This window comes from Chrysemys picta, chromosome 1 (genome assembly GCF_011386835.1).
Source record: "Chrysemys picta bellii isolate R12L10 chromosome 1, ASM1138683v2, whole genome shotgun sequence".
In the NCBI taxonomy this organism is placed as follows: Eukaryota; Metazoa; Chordata; order Testudines; family Emydidae; genus Chrysemys; species Chrysemys picta.
Window position 1 is genome coordinate 176,317,118 of NC_088791.1, and position 18,487 is coordinate 176,335,604.

At 39.5% G+C, this 18,487-nt stretch overlaps 1 protein-coding gene across 3 annotated transcripts in view; it reads left to right on the forward strand.

Moving 5' to 3' along the window:
• ROBO1 (roundabout guidance receptor 1) overlaps nucleotides 1-18,487 on the forward strand; it is a 1,068,890-nt gene that overhangs the window by 539,093 nt on the left and 511,310 nt on the right. For all 3 annotated transcript variants that reach the window (XM_065575497.1, XM_065575504.1, XM_065575513.1), the window contains one exon: nucleotides 4,555-4,638. In XM_065575497.1, coding sequence (XP_065431569.1) covers nucleotides 4,555-4,638 — 84 coding nt within the window. The remainder of the gene's footprint in view (nucleotides 1-4,554; nucleotides 4,639-18,487) is intronic.

Consider the following 18,487-nt stretch of genomic DNA (forward strand, 5'->3'; position numbering starts at 1 on the left):
TTGAGAAATGTACTACTGAGCTGATAGACAATGTTCACTTTAGGTGTTTGTAAAGCTGATGTATTGATTTATGTATATTTCAGTAGTGCCCATTGATTTATGTATATTTCAGTAGTGCCCAACCCCCCTTTCCCTGTCCCAAAGACATCATTTTAGACACATCTTAGAAAAGGAGGCAATCCAAACAGTGTAAACATACAGGGAGGAAGCTTCCAGATAGAGGCTGGTGAAAATGGTTGAAGTCCATGGGGCTATGACAATTTACACCAGCTCAGGATCTGACAAATTATAATAGTATCTTTTGGAACAACTGAACTTCTTTTGTAAATCAATGTTTAATATTATGTCAGCACCGTTAGATAATATGGCGAGTGCATTATGAACTAGACCAATATTTTTAGGTGAAAATGGGTTATAAACAGAGTTTGGATTTTATGTTAACTTCTTTGTTTTGTGTCAGAACCTTACCATTACAAAATGAAATAGAAATATATGATACTATGGTAATTCCTCATATAGGTCTTAGTTTGATGTACTCAATGCACTTTTTCTCATGCCTCTACCCTGCATTCCTCTAGATTAGTAGGATGGAATCAATGTGAATTGATCCAATTTGTAGAACACAATTCTAATATTGATAGTAATTTATATTCATTTGCTTTTACCTAATCTTTTATTAATGGTCATCTTCAAAATGTCAACTAACGCTGTTGCCCAGAAATTTTGTAGCACAAGCTTGATAATGAGAACAAAAATCTACAATAAATAAATAAATTCTAGCTGCTGAAAAGAAACTAAAAAAGAAAGCTTTATATGAAGTAAAATGAAGCCATGTGCTTAGTGAAATTTTAGTGTACCCTTTTCATTTCAGGGGGCTTGTAGTTACTACGATATTTAAAATCTCTCCATTCACAAAAAAAATGTTAGTTTTTAACTTTTATCTACTGTGCAAGCTAACATATAGGGATGGAAAGTGTGGACAGAAACTGATTGGTTTTGGTCATGCATCTTGAAATAATGTGTGTTGGAAGCAATGACTAAAATGGCATGCTTCCTGCCATGTTCTACAGTACATTGCTAACAACATTTATGCTAATTATAAGGTGAATAAGAGGGGATAATTGAACTCAGATATCAAAATTGTTTTACATAAAAATATGCTCGGGATGCTCCCACGTGCTTAATTTTGATATATGCCTAAATACATGTGAATAATATTCAGCTCAAGCTGAATTAGAAGCCAATTTGTATTTAGAGCAATACATAAAATACTTAAGGTATTACACCTTTTCGTAATGAATGCTGGCTACCCTTTGTGAACAGAGCTTCCCTATAGGCCCTCCCACCTCAGCCCAGTCTTGGGGCCAATCTTAGAAATGGCCCTGCTGTACATACCACAAGCCATAACACCTGAGGAGGCGGGACATGATTGGCATTGGGATGAGGGAGAGGCAGAAGATGGGCAGCAGCTTTGGGTTTTCAGTGAGACGGAACAAGGAGAAAAGGGTGTGTCAGTAATTGGCACTGAAGAAGAATGGAAACCAGCAGCTGAGCAATACAGCAGGTAGCAGGGAGAGAATGAATGTGCCTCTTCCTTACTACCTGGCCCCTTATTTGAACAGCTACTCCCTGTAACAGAATGTTGGCTTAATACCTGATCACAGCCTAACTGTTCAAGTAAATATATCTTCAGCAGATCACTGAAGTATAGCACATGGTACAGTATAGCTCTTCTGCACTGGGGGGGAATCTCACCTTCAGTGAACTGAAAATGGTAGAATTCAACCACACCTAGAACTGAACTGAACTTCACTGATCATCATCAGTGAATGGTGATTTCCACGCAAAAGCCATACAGTAATCTCCAATGTGTTGGTTGAAATACCGTGTTCTTTGAGACTGAGTCAAAAAGCTCACATTTCACAAAGACTGGGATGATGAATAATGTTCATTCTTGGATTATGAATGAGGATGGACTTACCATTAAAAAATCTGCTAAATATCATACTGTTTTTTTCTGGTATTACTAGAAAAGAACGCCTAATCCACTCACTTCCACCAGTGAAAATAGATGACTGAGGCCAACATTTTCAAATATTGAGCTGGGGGTTGGACTAGATGACCTCCTGAGGTCCCTTCCAACCCTGATATTCTATGATTCTATGTATGACTAAAGTAATGCCCCTAAATAATGTCAGCCTGGTTATTAGAGAGGTTGAGCCCCATCTCTCCCCTTTGGTCCACTCAATGCTCAGCACCTTTGAAAGTCAGATTGCTTTTACTTAGGCACCTAACTGAATTCACATTAGTTTAAAAACGTTAGCTTAAGAATTAGCGTGTAATGTTTATTACTACCCATTTGTAATAGTTTGACATACCATACGTCCTTCTAGAATGGGAAAAAAGTGGTTTAATTATATTGTTTTTCCACATAAAGACGCATGCTAAATTGAAATATACTTACCCTGTAGCTGAATAGTAGCTAGCAGTCCATCACCCACTTCTTTTAATATCACAAATCCTGAGCAGACTGTGTTGGATAAATCTCCAAGAAACAATTATTGAAGTGAAAGGAATATCAGCAGGTTGGTTGTGTCAAATCACAGTATGTGTTCATTTTTGTTTTTTAGCTGGATACAGCTTTTTGCCTGAGCAGGTGCAGTAGGCATGGAATCTCTGCCTCTTACTTCATCAAAAAGTCCCATCCTACTGTTTTTTATTGCTATAATGTAAAACTCTGACCTCATCAACCCCTGCATGCAAATAAGTGAACAATCTGGAGTAGTGAAATGTTGATGCTCTCACTGCCCTGCCACTTTCTGAGCAGATTTTAAGTATACACTTGACATTGGCCATTACTGAGCCAGCAAAGATGAATGGACCAATAAATGAACATATTTTGCCTTTTGCATCTGTCCTTAGAACAAGTCCTATGTATTTATTTATTTCCACTACAGCTATTTAAAGATGACAATAGTTTAATTGATTAATTTTAAAAAGTCTGATTGAGTACCCTTAAATAGTTTGTCTCAAATTTCATTTTTTAAAATTCTTTTTTCAAGATTTTTTTTATCATCTATTTATCAGGGTCTTTTCAAGAAGAAATTGAGTATCTGTTTTCATTGCATAGCAGAGACATGGATTTTTAAGAAGTGATATCAAATGAACAAAGTAAACATATTGAGAAAACAGAGAAAGTATTTTTACTAATATATTTCTGGTTTAGCAATCATAGTTGTTTTCTTGTAACATCAGCAAAATTTTCAGATAAAAATATAATTTTAAAATTAACTGTATCAATCTTATTATACGACAAACTTTAATATCTGCTGAATGTAATAATCCAGGAAGTATGTTAATGGTAAGAAATGTTATTCTTGTTCAAGGTCTTTAAAATATTTAGGTAATTATGATACACATCTCAACAAGTACTTACAGTAGAAAACAGAAGAGAACTGTAAGTCAATAGTCAGGCATACTTTCTAATGTATTAGTGATAGTCCAAGTACAGTATTAACTGATTATATTCCAGATCTGCCCCCACTTATAAACTGCAACATATTCAATGTCATTACTTTTAGCCATTCCTAATACTTTTCAACTTGCTATTTACATAAAGAGAATAGAAATAAACCTGCATGCCATTTAACATTGTGTATTATGTAGTTGTACATAAAGATGTGCTATAATGATATTGATAAAGTAGAGAATTCGTTTGTGCACTGCCAAACCACTACGCTGTGTGGTTTTGTTTTCAGAACTTGTGTGATTATTTTTATTCCTTCTGTTTTGACTCCTCATTATTATTATACCTTGCGTCATGAAATTTCAGACTAGTGATTTATCTTACAAAGTATTAAAACGTGATTTCTCTGAGTTGGGATTTTTTTTTAGCATGTCATTGAAATTGAGTGTTTCTTTCAAGTACCTTTCAGTCTAGGAAATGTATCTCTTTCTTATGATGATAAACTGTTGCCTTTTCATAGATGAGATCTGGCCCCTGCCCTCTCCTAAAGAGAAGGTATGGTACTTATATCAACCCTCCCCCCTGTTTGACAAGACACTGCCCCCCCTTCCACCTCCCCCCCCCCCACACACAAAGAGGTAAAGTCCCCTGAGTCCGTAATTTCCAGGAGATGAAGCAATGATGGGGAGTGATCACAGTCAATAGCTTTGATTAACAATAAGGTAGAAAATTAGCAATGCTAGCATTCAACCACCCTGCCTACTCTTCCCCATATGCTCACCACAGGCTGTGCTGGCTGTTTCTCAGAGTGTAGACTGAGCACTTTACAAGCTGTGAAGTAAGAGCAAAAGGTGCAGTAAAAGGATTAAACTAGGGGAATAAGGAAATAGAGTAGAAAGCAATGTTGCTGAAGCTGTTACAGTGTTTAACACAACACAGGCTGTGGAAGGATAAAGTATGCTGTGTGTTGTCACTGTGTGTCTTTCTGTCATATGTGGATTTATTTGTATCTGGACATGTTTTGATGGAAATGGAAACTACTGTTACTACTGTGACCCCATCAGCAGCTCTGGTGTTGTTTCCGACAGACTCTGATGACCTAGAGAGGGGGAACGACAGCGGGACGCCACTTCCCACCTCTGATAATGATGACAATTCGCTGGGCTACACAGGTAGAGTTTATCTTTCCAAAAATATTAATAGTTCCATATTGCTCACACTTTCCCACCTGCATCTTCCATTGCCACCTGTATGCAATTCCTTAACCATCTCTGCTACTGAGCTATCATCATCATTGAACATCAGCATTCATACCATTCTGCAGATAATGTTTGGATACAGCAGTGCTGTATCAATACACAACTGTCTTCAGTCCTTTTTTCTTTCAGTAGGTTCAGATTGTTTATACATTTGTAATCCTATGTATTACTGGGGAATGGAATGGAAATCTCTTACAAATTGTGTAAACTGTTGCATGACAAAAAGAGTTCATTCCCAAATAATTTGCTCTGCAGACTGACACTCTTTCTCCATGTGTTTATTTGTTATAAACAGCAACAAAATATACTTACATTGGAGAGAAAAAATAACCTGATGATTAGAGAAGTCTCTCTGACTTTTATTTTGCATTAATCTTTAAAGAAATACATCTGTTGGTCAGGAAGGTAAAAGATAAAGTAGCACCACTGAGTGCAGTGCAGCAGAAATCACTGAAGAGTCCAATTCTGCCATCCTTATTCACACTGAATGGTGCCTTATTTCAGAGTAGTCCTGTGGAGACAGATTTTAGATCAGCTACAGTGGTGTTAACGCAAAGTTGCTCTAATTCTGACCCATTTGGATTATTCTTGAGTGAGTCAGCGTTAGCCAGGATGGCAGAATCTAATCCTAAATTATTATCTGAAAAATGTGAAAATCAGACGTGTTGTTCATTATTTGCATTTCTGCTGAGAGTCACTCAGTGGGAAGGGAAGATGGGGAAATGAGTGAGTTACACATTTAACTGTGTTTCGGGGTGGACTAATAGTGAAATGTCTTACCTTGTACACTTGGCTTGTTGTTAGGTAACTAAAAAAAAAGACTCAAATATTTTAAAATAAAACTTAATCTGTACAGGACACACAGAGGGCAAGGTGGGGGTAAGAAACTCTATACAACATTTACAGTGATTACTGCTTGCATTACCTGTCCCTAGCAATCACTTGTGCATTGTAATATTAGATGTAAAGCTAGCTTTGTAAAATCTATTGTGTTCCTTTCTGAAATATTTCCTTCTGAAAAAGGGAAAAAGCAAAGCAATATAATTAGCCACGTATGCCCTCAAGGCGCAGAAACTAAACTAAATAAAAGCATATAGAATGGCTTTAACATCCTTACAGGTTTTTCATTCTATTATAACATTATACCCTGCAGGATACTATTATTTCTCCACTCATGATTGGTGGATGTGCATATTTGAAGGCATGTTTGCACCCTGCAAATGTTCCTGAGTAGTCACACCTCTGCTAAATTATGTTGTGCTAATCTGCTCTGAAAATTCAGAGCATAGTGAGCAGCAGTATAAAGTATTCAGGAATAATGAATATATCTTAAATAATATTTTACACTTATTGAAAGTGCATGATTCTTCAGGGAAATAATTCTGTTTAGTGGCTAGAGCACAGGACTGCGAATCACAATTCCTGGGTTCTGTTTCTGGGTCTGCCACTGCCTTTTTCTGGGTCCATGGGTTAGTCACTTAGGGACAGATTTGAAAAGGTACTTAGGGGCCTAACTCTCCTTGGTACCAATGAGAGTTAGATGCCTATGTGCCTTTAAAAATATGGCCCTTAACCTCTCTGTTCCTCAGTTTCCCCACCTGCAAAACAGGTGAAATAATAATTATTCTACAGAGATATTTATACTTATGTGTAAAACACTGAATTTCTATGAAGAAGGGTATCAAATAATAGCAAAATATTGCAAAATACTACTGCTTTCTATTCGATGTGACATTATATTCATCAATACGTTCAAGCCATGGCCTGCACATCACATTAGCAGATGGAACATGTTGTTGCAAATAATTATTATTGGGCTAATTATTTAAGTACTTCTTATACAGCACCCATTACCATGGTATCCAAGCACCTCACAAATATTAATTGTTTTATCCTCACTACAGTCCCATGAGATAGAAAAATATTTCTCCATTTCATAGATAGGAACCTCCCACCAAGAGACTAAGTGAATTGCCCAAGATCATACTGGAAGACTGACAAAGCCAAGATTGAAAGACAGATCTCTGGAATCCCAGTCCAGCATATTAACCACAAAGACATATTTTCGTGGGGATTTTACTAAGAGGTATAAAGACACAATCATGTATACAATCTGGACAGACAACAAAAAGATACAGAAGGGGGGATTTTTTGGCAGGTAGAAGGCAGGGTCATGCACAGGAATAAAAATGTGATGGCTTTTGGAGGGGAATTTTCTATTCCCCTCTCCCCGCAGCCCCGATGCTGGAGAAGCTCACTCTCTTCACCATAGCCCTGGGGCCAGAGGAGCAGTCAGTTTCCCTCAGGGCCAGAGGAGCTCATTCTCCCCACCACAGCCCCAAGGCCGGAGGAGGCCAATTATTGGAGGGGTGCATGCCCCTGCTTGCACCCCCGCCTTGTGCACGCCCCTGGGAGGAGGGTAAAGATTTTCAAGTTTAAAGATGTTGTAATAACTGATTGCTGTTTCTGTCTTATCCTATCTTATACCATATTCAACACCATTGTACTGGCACATCTCTCTTTATGGAAAAGCTCTATGGAATTTATTAGGCAAAAAGCCGCAAGATATAGAAATTTAATACTGTTCTATAGAAATTACACTCAAAGCCTTATAATGTAATAGAAAAAGATATCCCTTCTCTACTTTTTTTTTGGCCCATCCTATAGAATTTAACAGAAAAAGTTATTTTCTATTAAATTCTACAGAAGTTTTGAAAGGGTCATTTGCCATGATCTCTCTTACCTGAAAAATTCCTTATCCAAAATTGAGCTAAATCTATCAACAGTACCATGTGTACTGAAAAGTTGTCCATTTACCTGAAACTAAAATCATCCAAAGAAATTCTCTTCCCTCTGTCCCATTTGGATAAAACAGGGTTTGCTATATTATTTATTGGGATTTTTATTGTTTGTTCATATAGTATGTTTATGCAAACAAAACAAAGCAAAATCAATACTCTTAAGCACATATAATTAACAAAAAATTACACGAATCCCCACTCATGGATAATTAAATTCCAACTAATTAACTGAGCAGCAACTATCTTACACGATCAGCAAATCTCCCAGCCAACTAAAATGTCAAGTTGACCAGATGCATCTTGCAGCAGATCCTTAAGGTTGCCACAGTCAGGCTTTGGTGGAATGTTAGTAGAAATGATTCAGCTACTGACAGTGTCACACCATCTATCCCCATATGAGTTCAACTCTGGGGGTAAACAGGCAAAGCATTCTTGCTGTTTGCAACTGATCAGGTGGTAGGTTGAGGGTTAGGCATTCTCCAAGATAGTCATTCTCCTTGCCCTTTGTTTCTCTTTCCATAATAAAGTATTTCAGGGTGAAGATATGCAGCTCTTACATATTGCACATAAGGGATGTTTATATATAGTATATAAGTTATAAAGTGCCTGGCCATGTTCCTATTAAAATTCATTGGACTTGTGTCATTAACTCCAATGGCAGCAGGATAAGTTAATTATTCTGGTGAATATCTTGTTCAGAGTACTTTTTTTTAGAAATGGAGACAGAGTAAACTCTTGTAGGGGAATCCAGGAGTGTCTACTCCCAGACATATTTTTTAAAATCACATTTTGGCAAACGCTAAAGTTTAAAGTATTCTGAAGATTTTCATTGTCGTTGTTACAAATATGCTAGAGATTAAAGTCACACCTTTTACATGTGGTGAAGCAATATCCAGAGTGGTTGGGGGACAGACTACACTAAGACAACAGAATTCAGTTTGCATGTTGAAGAGAAATCAGTAAAATAATCTTTTGCAAGGTCAACAAGTCTCCTTCAACATCAGCTCTTATATGAAAAGCATTAATTAGGCCAAGCATTGTGTGATAGCAAGGGTAGGCAAGCTATGGCACCCATGCCAAAGGCGGCACACGAGCTGATTTTCAGTGGCACTAACACTGCCTGGGTCCTGGCCACCGGTCCGGGGGGCTCTGCATTTTAATTTAATTTTAAATGAAGCTTCTTAAACATTTTAAAAACCTTATTTACTTTACATACAACAATAGTTTAGTTATATATTATAGACTTATAGAAAGAGACCTTCTAAAAGCGTTAAAATGTATGACTGGCACACGAAACCTTAAATAAGAGTGAATAAATGAAGACTTGGCACACCACTTCTGAAAGGTTGCTGACCCCTGAGCTAGCTCATAGGGTAAGAGTCAGAAGACTAGTGTTGACTCTGCCACAGTTGTATACTTGAATAGAGTTGTATGAATACTGATTTTTTCAGATCTCTGGCAATTCTGACAAGTCAAAAATAATTCTTTCTTAAACAAAAACCAAAATTTTTTTTTCAGAATTTTTCGTGAATTGAAGTCTGGGAAAAATTGTTTTGGATTGAAAAAAAAAATTCATTTTGATTTTAGGCATTTGTATTTAAAAAAATTAAATAAAAGGAAATGTGGAATCAAAGGATTAGATTCACAAAGGGACTAAAGGTATGTCTACATGGGGATGGAAGGTTGTAGCGCTAAGGCTCCAGCATGAGCCCAAATGTCTACACAGCAATTTTTAGCCCTATGAGTCCAAGACAGCTGACCCAGGCCAGCCATGGCCATGCCGTGGGGCTTTTATCCCTATGTAGACATAGCCTCAGGCATCATTCACAAAATGAAAGAGGAGGACATGATAGTGCCCCCCCCTTATAATCCATAGCCCAGTGGGTAAAGCACTCACCTGGGAGATGGCAGACCCAGGTTTGAATCCCTCTCTGCTCAGGAACAGGAATTTAAACTAGGTCTTCCCACTCCTAGGTGAGTTCCTTGGCTATTCTGGGGTGGGTTTCACTCAATATCTCCTGTTGCAGCTGTTCTAATTTGTATAAATAATTAAATAAAGAGAGAAAGGAAGCCTGGTAGGAGTGAGAACATCCCTGCAACAATAAATATTTATTTATACAAAGTGGAACAGTTTCAGCAAGGCAGATTGCAAGCGATCCATCCCAGAATACTTCTTATCTCACTGGCTAGAACACTAAACTTCAAAGTAGGAGACCTGGGTTCAGGAAGAGACTCTGCAATAGGCTGATAATGAGGGCCTGGATGAATATTTTAGCTGCGTGAATATAAAAGAGGCTAAGTTTCAGAGGTGTGGTGCAGGAAACAGTAACAAGGCTTGGACACTGCCTGACTGTGTGGGTCTAGAAAGACAGTGGAATCAAAGCTGATGCCTAGGTTACGGGCTTTAGTGACTGGGAGGATGGTGGCATTATCCTCAGTGATCAGGAAAAGAGTCAGAGCTTAGCTTGATTATGTTGAGCTGAAGGTAACCCATGAGAGACAGGATAAGGTTTTGATCTGAACAGGCAAGGTCTACAGTGGAGTAGTAAATCCCTGAGTCATCAGTGTAAAACCATGTTTTTGAATAACATCACACGGAGCCAGAGGGGGTCAAAAAAGGGGACAAGAATGGAGCCCTCTGGATTTCCCACTGAAAAGCAAAGGAGGTATGAGGAAAATCCCCCAAACAAGATGCTGAAGAAACATCAGTAAAATAAAAGGAAATTCATGAACCATGAGTGAGGATAAGATTTCAAGAAGAAAAGCATATGAACAGTGAATGGTGTCAAAAGCAGCAGAGATGGATGTCAACAATGACACTCATTAGTGATTAGTAACTACTGCCTATTATTTTTTGGAGGAGAAGGACCATACTCAAAATAGTACAAGCCTAGGTTATTTTCTCCATCTAATAAATGGCTGTGAAGCAATTTCTAGTATTGCAGTGTAGTGTGTTATTAAAGTATGCTTGTGCCTTATATACCGGGAAGTAGCATATTTCCTGTTTAATCAGCTGTGACATAAATATTGGGGATCATTTAACAGTTCACAGACTATAGCTTGTGTTAGAAGGACTGGTATGATGACTTGTTAAATTAAAACTATATGCAGTCATTCATTTTCAGATAAGGTTCACTAATCCTCATTAGAGAGATGCTTTTTTTTAAGAGAAACTTTCCAAACATTCTTATTTCACATGAAGTTATTTAACCCTGATTTCACAGCTTCCTTGAACTACAACCCAAATTCAGCCACTTGTTTTCCCTCCCTTTCGTGTTTCAAAGGATTGCTGTGTGTCCCTTCCGTTTTCTCACTTTGCCTTGTCTCCTTGGTCTTGGAAGTGGGTGGGCTACATTCTTTCCCTTCCCCTGGCCACTCAGCGGTTAGAAGGCCTATTCTTAATTCATTACCAACGGCTTAATATCAGAGTTAGCAAAGAGGGCAGGTCTCCATTGTCACTTCTCTAGGAATGATATTTAATGAAAAATATCTGCTCTCTTCTTAGCCATTTGTAGTTTCTGAGACACCCCCCCCCCCCCAACAGTGATTTTACTTAGGTCAGGATGAGTGCTATATTGTCAACCTGTTTTGAAAAGGGGCATTTTTTAAACACATTGAGTAAGTCAAGGAGATTTTGCTTGAGATTTTTAACCTCCAGGCATGGGAATCTATTGTAATCCTTGTCCTTGGAAAACAGGGAAATTCTCTATACTCTCTTTTCCCTTTTTCCTGTGTTAGGTCAGTATAGGGGTAGTTAATCCACAGAGGTCCCTTGCTCCCCTCTAAAGAGTGAGAAGAAAAGGTTTACATTCTGCAGCATCTCTAAGAAACTGGAAAAGAGTAGAAAAAATATGAAGATTAGTGACAGGGAGAAAAAAAAACAAGAGGGTATGTTAGACAAAGTTCGTTGCAGATTATTTCTTTCTATATTCTCTTTAAAGAAGTGAGCAAGATTCCAGGCAAAGAAAGAGAGAGTGGAAGGAGAAGCAGCCTGGAGAAAGCCATTGGATTCAGTAAGGAAGAAAGAAAAAATAACTGTTTTGCAAGGTAGATTGCAGAGTTGAAAAAAGAGAGGATGACTTTATTGTGTAGGAAGCTAGCATGGTCCCTGGAAGCATGCAGGAACAGGGAAAATGGATATGAGGCAGTACTGGGATTTGGTTGGGTGGACTTTGTGGGAGGAGTAAGGGGCAAAGAAATTAATGAATGAAGGACTGTATGGAGTTTAGATATTCAGTCCTTGATTTGGGAGGGGTGGAGAGAAGGGGCTGAGAACTGGGGGAAACTGATGGAAAGAATAAGAAGGGTGAAGGCCTGGAGACTGTGTGCACACAATACTGATAGAGATCCAAGAAGAAATCAGTGAGAGAGAGGTCAGTGAGGAAGCAAGGCTCATTGAAGACAGGGTCTAAAGAGTGACCATATTTGTGCACAAAACATGCTTCTTTTTGTTTCTTGTGTTTTTTCCACACCTGAAGTCACAATCTTATGGTTGTGGTGGATGTTTTTCTGATGTCACAGACTGAGAAGTTATGGCATGGAGCAAGCAGGTAACTAAACAAAGATCTTTTTAGCATATAAATAGTTCTAGTAATCTGTCGACATATTTGGAATTTGTATCCTGTATGCCATATCCAACAGCATAAAGAAAAGTTAATATCTGTTACACTTGTTAACGCTGCAGAGCCAATATAGGTATGAGGAAGTGAACTGGATTTGTCCCTGACTTGGATGTCAGAATTGTTAACTAAGTAAAATTACAGAATCTCTATAACTGGTAGTGATGAATGAGCTAGAAAGAGCCTGGCATGACTTTTAGATCTCAGGGTAAGTTTTTAGGGCTGGCAGAACATTTATTTTTTCTTTCTCTCTTTTTTAAACTTGTTAGCTGAGCAAATGTGATCAGGAGTCATTGACATAATGAACATGGCACTTTATGATACAAGTGTCTCAAAGTTACCTCTCAGAGTGCATGTGCACTTTAAATCTAGGAACAGATAGATACTATGATGCTCACTTTAAAAAAAAAATCTCCTCTGCTCTTGTTTATCAACAATGTTTCTCTGTCCTCCATGTCATGCAAAATCACCAAAAAGGTCCTTACAGTTTTGGCAACCTCTGTGCTCTTACTTTACTAAAATAAGACAGGAGATCTACATTACACACTTCACCTCTCTACAAAGGAAAAAGGACCGTAAGCTGTCTAAAATCCTTCCTGCCACATGGGGCCACAACAGGGGTACCCCTAACTCACCCAGCAATATCGTCAATTTATCCAGCTACACACTCAACCCAGCAGAAGAGTCTGTCCTATCTCGGGGACTCTCTTTTTGCCCCAGCACCCCCACGAACATGATACAGTTCTGCGGTGATCTGGAAGCCTACTTTCGCCGCCTCCGACTCAAAGAATACTTTCAAGATAACACTGAACAGCGCACTGATACACAGATACCCTCCCACCAACAACACAGGAAGAAGAACTCCACATGGACTCCTCCTGAGGGTCGAAATGACAGTCTGGACCTATATATAGAATGCTTCCGCCGACGTGCACAGGCAGAAATTGTGGAAAAACAACATCGCTTGCCCCATAACCTAAGTCGTGCAGAACGCAATGCCATCCACAGCCTCAGAAACCACCCTGACATTATCATCAAAGAGGCTGATAAAGGAGGTGCTGTTGTCATCATGAACAGGTCTGACTACCAGAAGGAGGCTGCCAGACAACTCTCCAATACCAAATTCTACAGGCCACTTTCCTCAGATCCCACTGAGGAATACACTAAGAAACTGCACCATCTACTCAGGACACTCCCTACACTAACACAGGAACAAATCAACATACCCCCAGAGCCCCGACCAGGGTTATTCTATCTACTACCTAAGATCCACAAACCTGGAAATCCTGGACGCCCCATCATCTCGGGCATTGGCACTCTCACTGAAGGACTGTCTGGATATGTGGACTCCTTACTCAGACCCTATGCCACCAGCACTCCCAGCTATCTCCGTGACACCACAGATTTCCTGAGAAAACTACAATGCATTGTTGACCTCCCAGAAAACACCATCCTAGCCACCATGGATGTAGAGGCTCTCTACACTAACATCCCACACACAGATGGAATACAAGCTGTCAGGAACAGTATCCCTGATGATGACACAGCACAACTTATTGCTGAGCTCTGTGACTTTATCCTCACGCACAATTATTTCAAATTTGGTGACAATATATACCTCCAGAACAGTGGCACCGCTATGGGCACCCGCATGGCCCCACAATATGCCAACATTTTTATGGCTGACCTGGAACAACGCTTCCTCAGCTCTCGTCCACTCATGCCCCTTCTCTACCTACGCTATATTGATGACATCTTCATCATCTGGACCCATGGGAAGGAGACCCTGGAAGAATTCCACCATGATTTCAACAGCTTCCACCCCACCATCAACCTCAGCCTGGACCAATCTACACGGGAAGTCCATTTCCTAGACACCACCGTACAAATAAGCAATGGCCACATTAACACCACCCTATACCGAAAACCCACCGACCGCTACGCCTACCTTCATGCCTCCAGCTTCTACCCCGGTCACACCACACGATCCATCATCTACAGCCAAGCACTGAGGTACAATCACATCTGCTCCAACCCCTCAGACAGAGACCAACACCTACAAGATCTTCACCAAGCATTCTCAAAACTATGATACCCACACAAGGAAATAAAGAAACAAATCAACAGAGCCAGACGTGTACCCAGAAGCCTCCTGCTACAAGACAGGCCCAAAAGAGAAACCAACAGAACTCCACTGGCCTACAGCTTAAACCTCTCCAACGCATCATCAGTGATCTACAACCTATCCTGGACAATGATCCCTCACTTTCACAGACCTTGGGAGGCAGGCCAGTCCTCGCCCACAGACAACCTGCCAACCTTAATCAGATCCTCACCAGCAACCACGCACCACACCATAACAACTCTAACTCAGGAACCAACCCATGCAACAAACCTCGATGCCAGCTCTGCCCACATATCTACACCAGCAACACCATCACAGGACCTAACCAGATCAGCTACAACATCACCGGCTCATTCACCTGCACGTCCACCAATGTTATATATGCCATCATATGCCAGCAATGCCCCTCTGCTATGTACATTGGCCAAACTGGACAGTCACTACGCAAGAGGATAAATGGACACAAGTCAGATATCAGGAATGGCAATATACAAAAACTTGTAGGAGAACACTTCAACCTCCCTGGCCACACAATAGCAGATGTAAAGGTAGCCATCTTACAGCAAAAAAATTTCAGGACCAGACTCCAAAGAGAAACTGCTGAGCTCCAGTTCATTTGCAAATTTGACACCATCAGATCAGGATTGAACAAAGACTGTGAATGGCTATCCAATTACAGAAGCAGTTTCTCCTCCCTTGGTGTTCACACCTCAACTGCTTGCAGAGCACCTCACTCTCCCTGATTGAACTAACCTCGTTCTCTCCATACTGATTTATACCTGCCTCTGGAGATTTCCATTACTTGCATCTGAAGAAGTGAGGTTCTTACCCACGAAAGCTTATGCTCCCAATACTTCTGTTAGTCTTAAAATGTGCCACAGGACCCTGTGTTGCTTTTTACAGATTCAGACTAACACGGCTATCCCTCTGATCTGTGCTCTTACTTGCTAGCATTCCAATCATGAATAATCATGGTATTCAATTCAATTAATATTTTACTTTCTCCCATAAGTAAAAGTGCCCTTAAGGAAGGAAACATCTATTCCTGAGAACAAGAAGTAAATGTTTTAGAGCATAACACCTCCCCTTTCTTACACCTAGTTAAGGATTTCTGCACACCCTGCAAAAAAGTATTGCCCTAAAAAAAAAATTTAAACATCTTGATCTACCCATGAAAACGCATTCAGTCATAACATATGTGTCAAGTGCTTTACAAGTGCTGGTTACACCAATGGAGAAAAATCATAAAAATAAATTTTGTTTGATATTGGCTGAAACTAATTATGGTACCAATAAATATATGCATTTGTGTACCTAGAAAACGATTTTCATGCTCAGTAGCTTCCTCCTTCAGAACACAGAGCACTTGCATTTGTATGTGCACTCTTTAGCTCATGTAGGGCCTGAACCAAAGCCCATTGAAGTCAAGGAGAGTCTTTTTGTTCACTTCGCTGGGCTTTGGTGGAGGATCTCTAGTGCCACAAGTGATGAACGCTCCCTGTCTCTGAGATATCCTGCAGTGCACTTCTGCAGCTGCAAGAACGAAACATTCAGAGATATCTGTTGTCTGTCCATTGGGGTACCCCTTTTCTGAATGCACCATGAACATCAAAAGGCACCCAAAAGAGGCTTAAAATCATTTTCCAATAACTTGTTTATTTACAGAAACATATTTTAGACTGACTGCTATTAAATTGAGGGAGCAAGGTGGATGAGGTAATATATTTTATTGGACCAACTTCTCTCGTTACCTCAACCACCCTGTCTCTCTAATATTCTGGGATCGACACAGCTACAACTATTATCAAAGTAGATGCTAAATTTTCTTTGAATGAGTACTATAGGAACTCCTGGGAATAATGAAAATGCTGTCTACAATACCCCCCAAAAAACCCATTGTAAACACAATTCCTATTGGTGAGCATATGAAATCCCTCACGGGGTGACTGTACTTTTATGCAAAATTTGCCATTTGTATTTTTATATGAAGTTCAGATATGCATGAATAATAAAATTGGTTCTACTATTTTAATTATTTTTCTGGCTTTAGTAAGAATTACTTTTCAATGAGATTATATCCATAACATCATCAAAAAGGGCCAGATGGTACACACAGAAGAAGCAAAACACAAACTCTCAAATACAAAATTGCATATTTTAAAGGTGTAATTAATGTCGCTGCCACAAGTATCACTGCAATCATTTTTACATATTTTTTGTTTATAATTAGGGGGAAAAGAAGAAATGAGCTGAAAATGAGGTGCATAAAATTAATTATTTGTTTTTCACATTCACAATGCTTCACCTCAAACAGCCACCTGATGGAAATTCTTCAACCTCAAGTATGTGTCCTCAGGGTGCAAAAGCCAAAGAAGAGTTCAATCAGCCCAAAGGAAAGTTTTGCCATTCTAATGGAGAGGTCTCCGTGCTCACAAGGAAGCATATGCCAAAGTACAGATGTGCATTCTTCTTCTTTGAAAGCAAGATTAACCTCCACATATTGTTAACAGCTGCACCACCATAATGATCACTTCATTTCAGTATTTTATCTTAGTGAACTACTTTTCTAGCTTATCAAGAGCAGACAATATCAGGCTAAAAGTTCATCATACCTTGGGTAATAAAGGTCTTACAAGTTGGGAAAGATTAACAGGTCAGGAAAAAATAAAACCTTGGTCCAAAGCTTTGCTCATACTTAGAACAATTTTAAACCATATCTTTTATGGTTCAAAAATGTTCTCTCCCAGAAACACACAGGGGAGGTCCAACCAACCCTGGCTTCTTACACTTACTGTTTTCTACTCTGTCCATGTGGGGGTTAAGAAGGAGCTCAATGGCCTGCTACTCCATTTGGCACTTCTTTGGTTCCTTCCTCCTTTCATAGCATATCTGCCCCTAAGTGCTTTAGAGGCTTAAATGCACAAGGACAAGCAAATTGTTCTTGGTCCCATTGTTTTTGAGTGGGTTGGAGAGCAGGCCACCCCAAAGAGATGATAAATATTAAAGAGGTGTGAGGAAGAGTAAGTCGTACTGGCTCCCCTCATTCCCTGATGTGGAATGGAGCAATCCTTTGTGCCGCTCTCTCAGGAACACAACCCAAGATAGAAGAGTGGCTATCAAACTGGCCCTATTGATAATCAAAGGTAATGAGCTTTCGTCCCACTTTCATGTGTATATTCTTAACCTGGTTATACAGATATATATCAATAAGATAAGTTTGCTTGTTTCTGTATATACAGTTTATCCAGGGGTTGAAATACTGTCCCAAAATTAAATTGGAGTGTGACCTTGTGGAATGTGGGGATGGGTAAATGGAAAGATAAGGGATCAAAGGGAGCTCCTGTTCCCCCTTCCCTGAGTCTGTTCCTTCATTCTATCTCCCCTTGAGTCCTTGCCAGCAGTTATCTCCTCCTCTCTCTGAAACTCCAGTTTACTTGGGCTCCAGCAGGAAACATTAAGAGCAGAGAAGACAGTCTCCCTGCCATCAATACAGTGGTGGCTGGGAGAAGTCACTGCAGGGAACTGCAGCTCAGTACCCATAGCCCAACTGAGAAGTGAGTGATCTGAAACAAGAACACAGGGAATCTGATAGACAATCCCAGGCAGCCATTTGCACGGTCTTATTTTGAATGTTATAAATAAAGTAAGAGAAGAGTTGCAGGCCCTACAGCATATGTGAGCCTGAGATAGAGAGTTGTAGGAAATGTTGTGGAGGAGAGTGGTAGCTCAGTGTTGCTTTGGGACACTAGTGAGAACCGAACTGAGCTTTAACCCAAATTCTGAACTGTTGAGGTCGACACATCTATACTTACAAAGTCAGATTGAAAAACAAGGTTTTGATTAGTCTGCAGATTAATACTGACATTATGCATGGGGGGAGAAAAAATCATGTATAAGAGTATGCAAATTTGCTAGCAAAAATGATTATCTGTGGCAAATCCTCATTTTTAATCACCATTAAAACCAATGAGAGCAGGCAAAGCTTGAAATCACTACGAATCTTATGAAAATTAGCTTCAGTATTGGTTGAGTTACAATTTTTAAATATGAATAATGAGATTTTGCTTTTTACACATTCTTCTGCCATATTGTGAGCCAGTTATCTCAGGGTAAAAAAAATCTTGTGTTAAGATTAAGGTATTTTGTGCTACAAATAATCTGCCAAACATGACTTAATTTGAGCTCTCTGGGCCTGCTCTGGCTCCCTTTGGGACTTC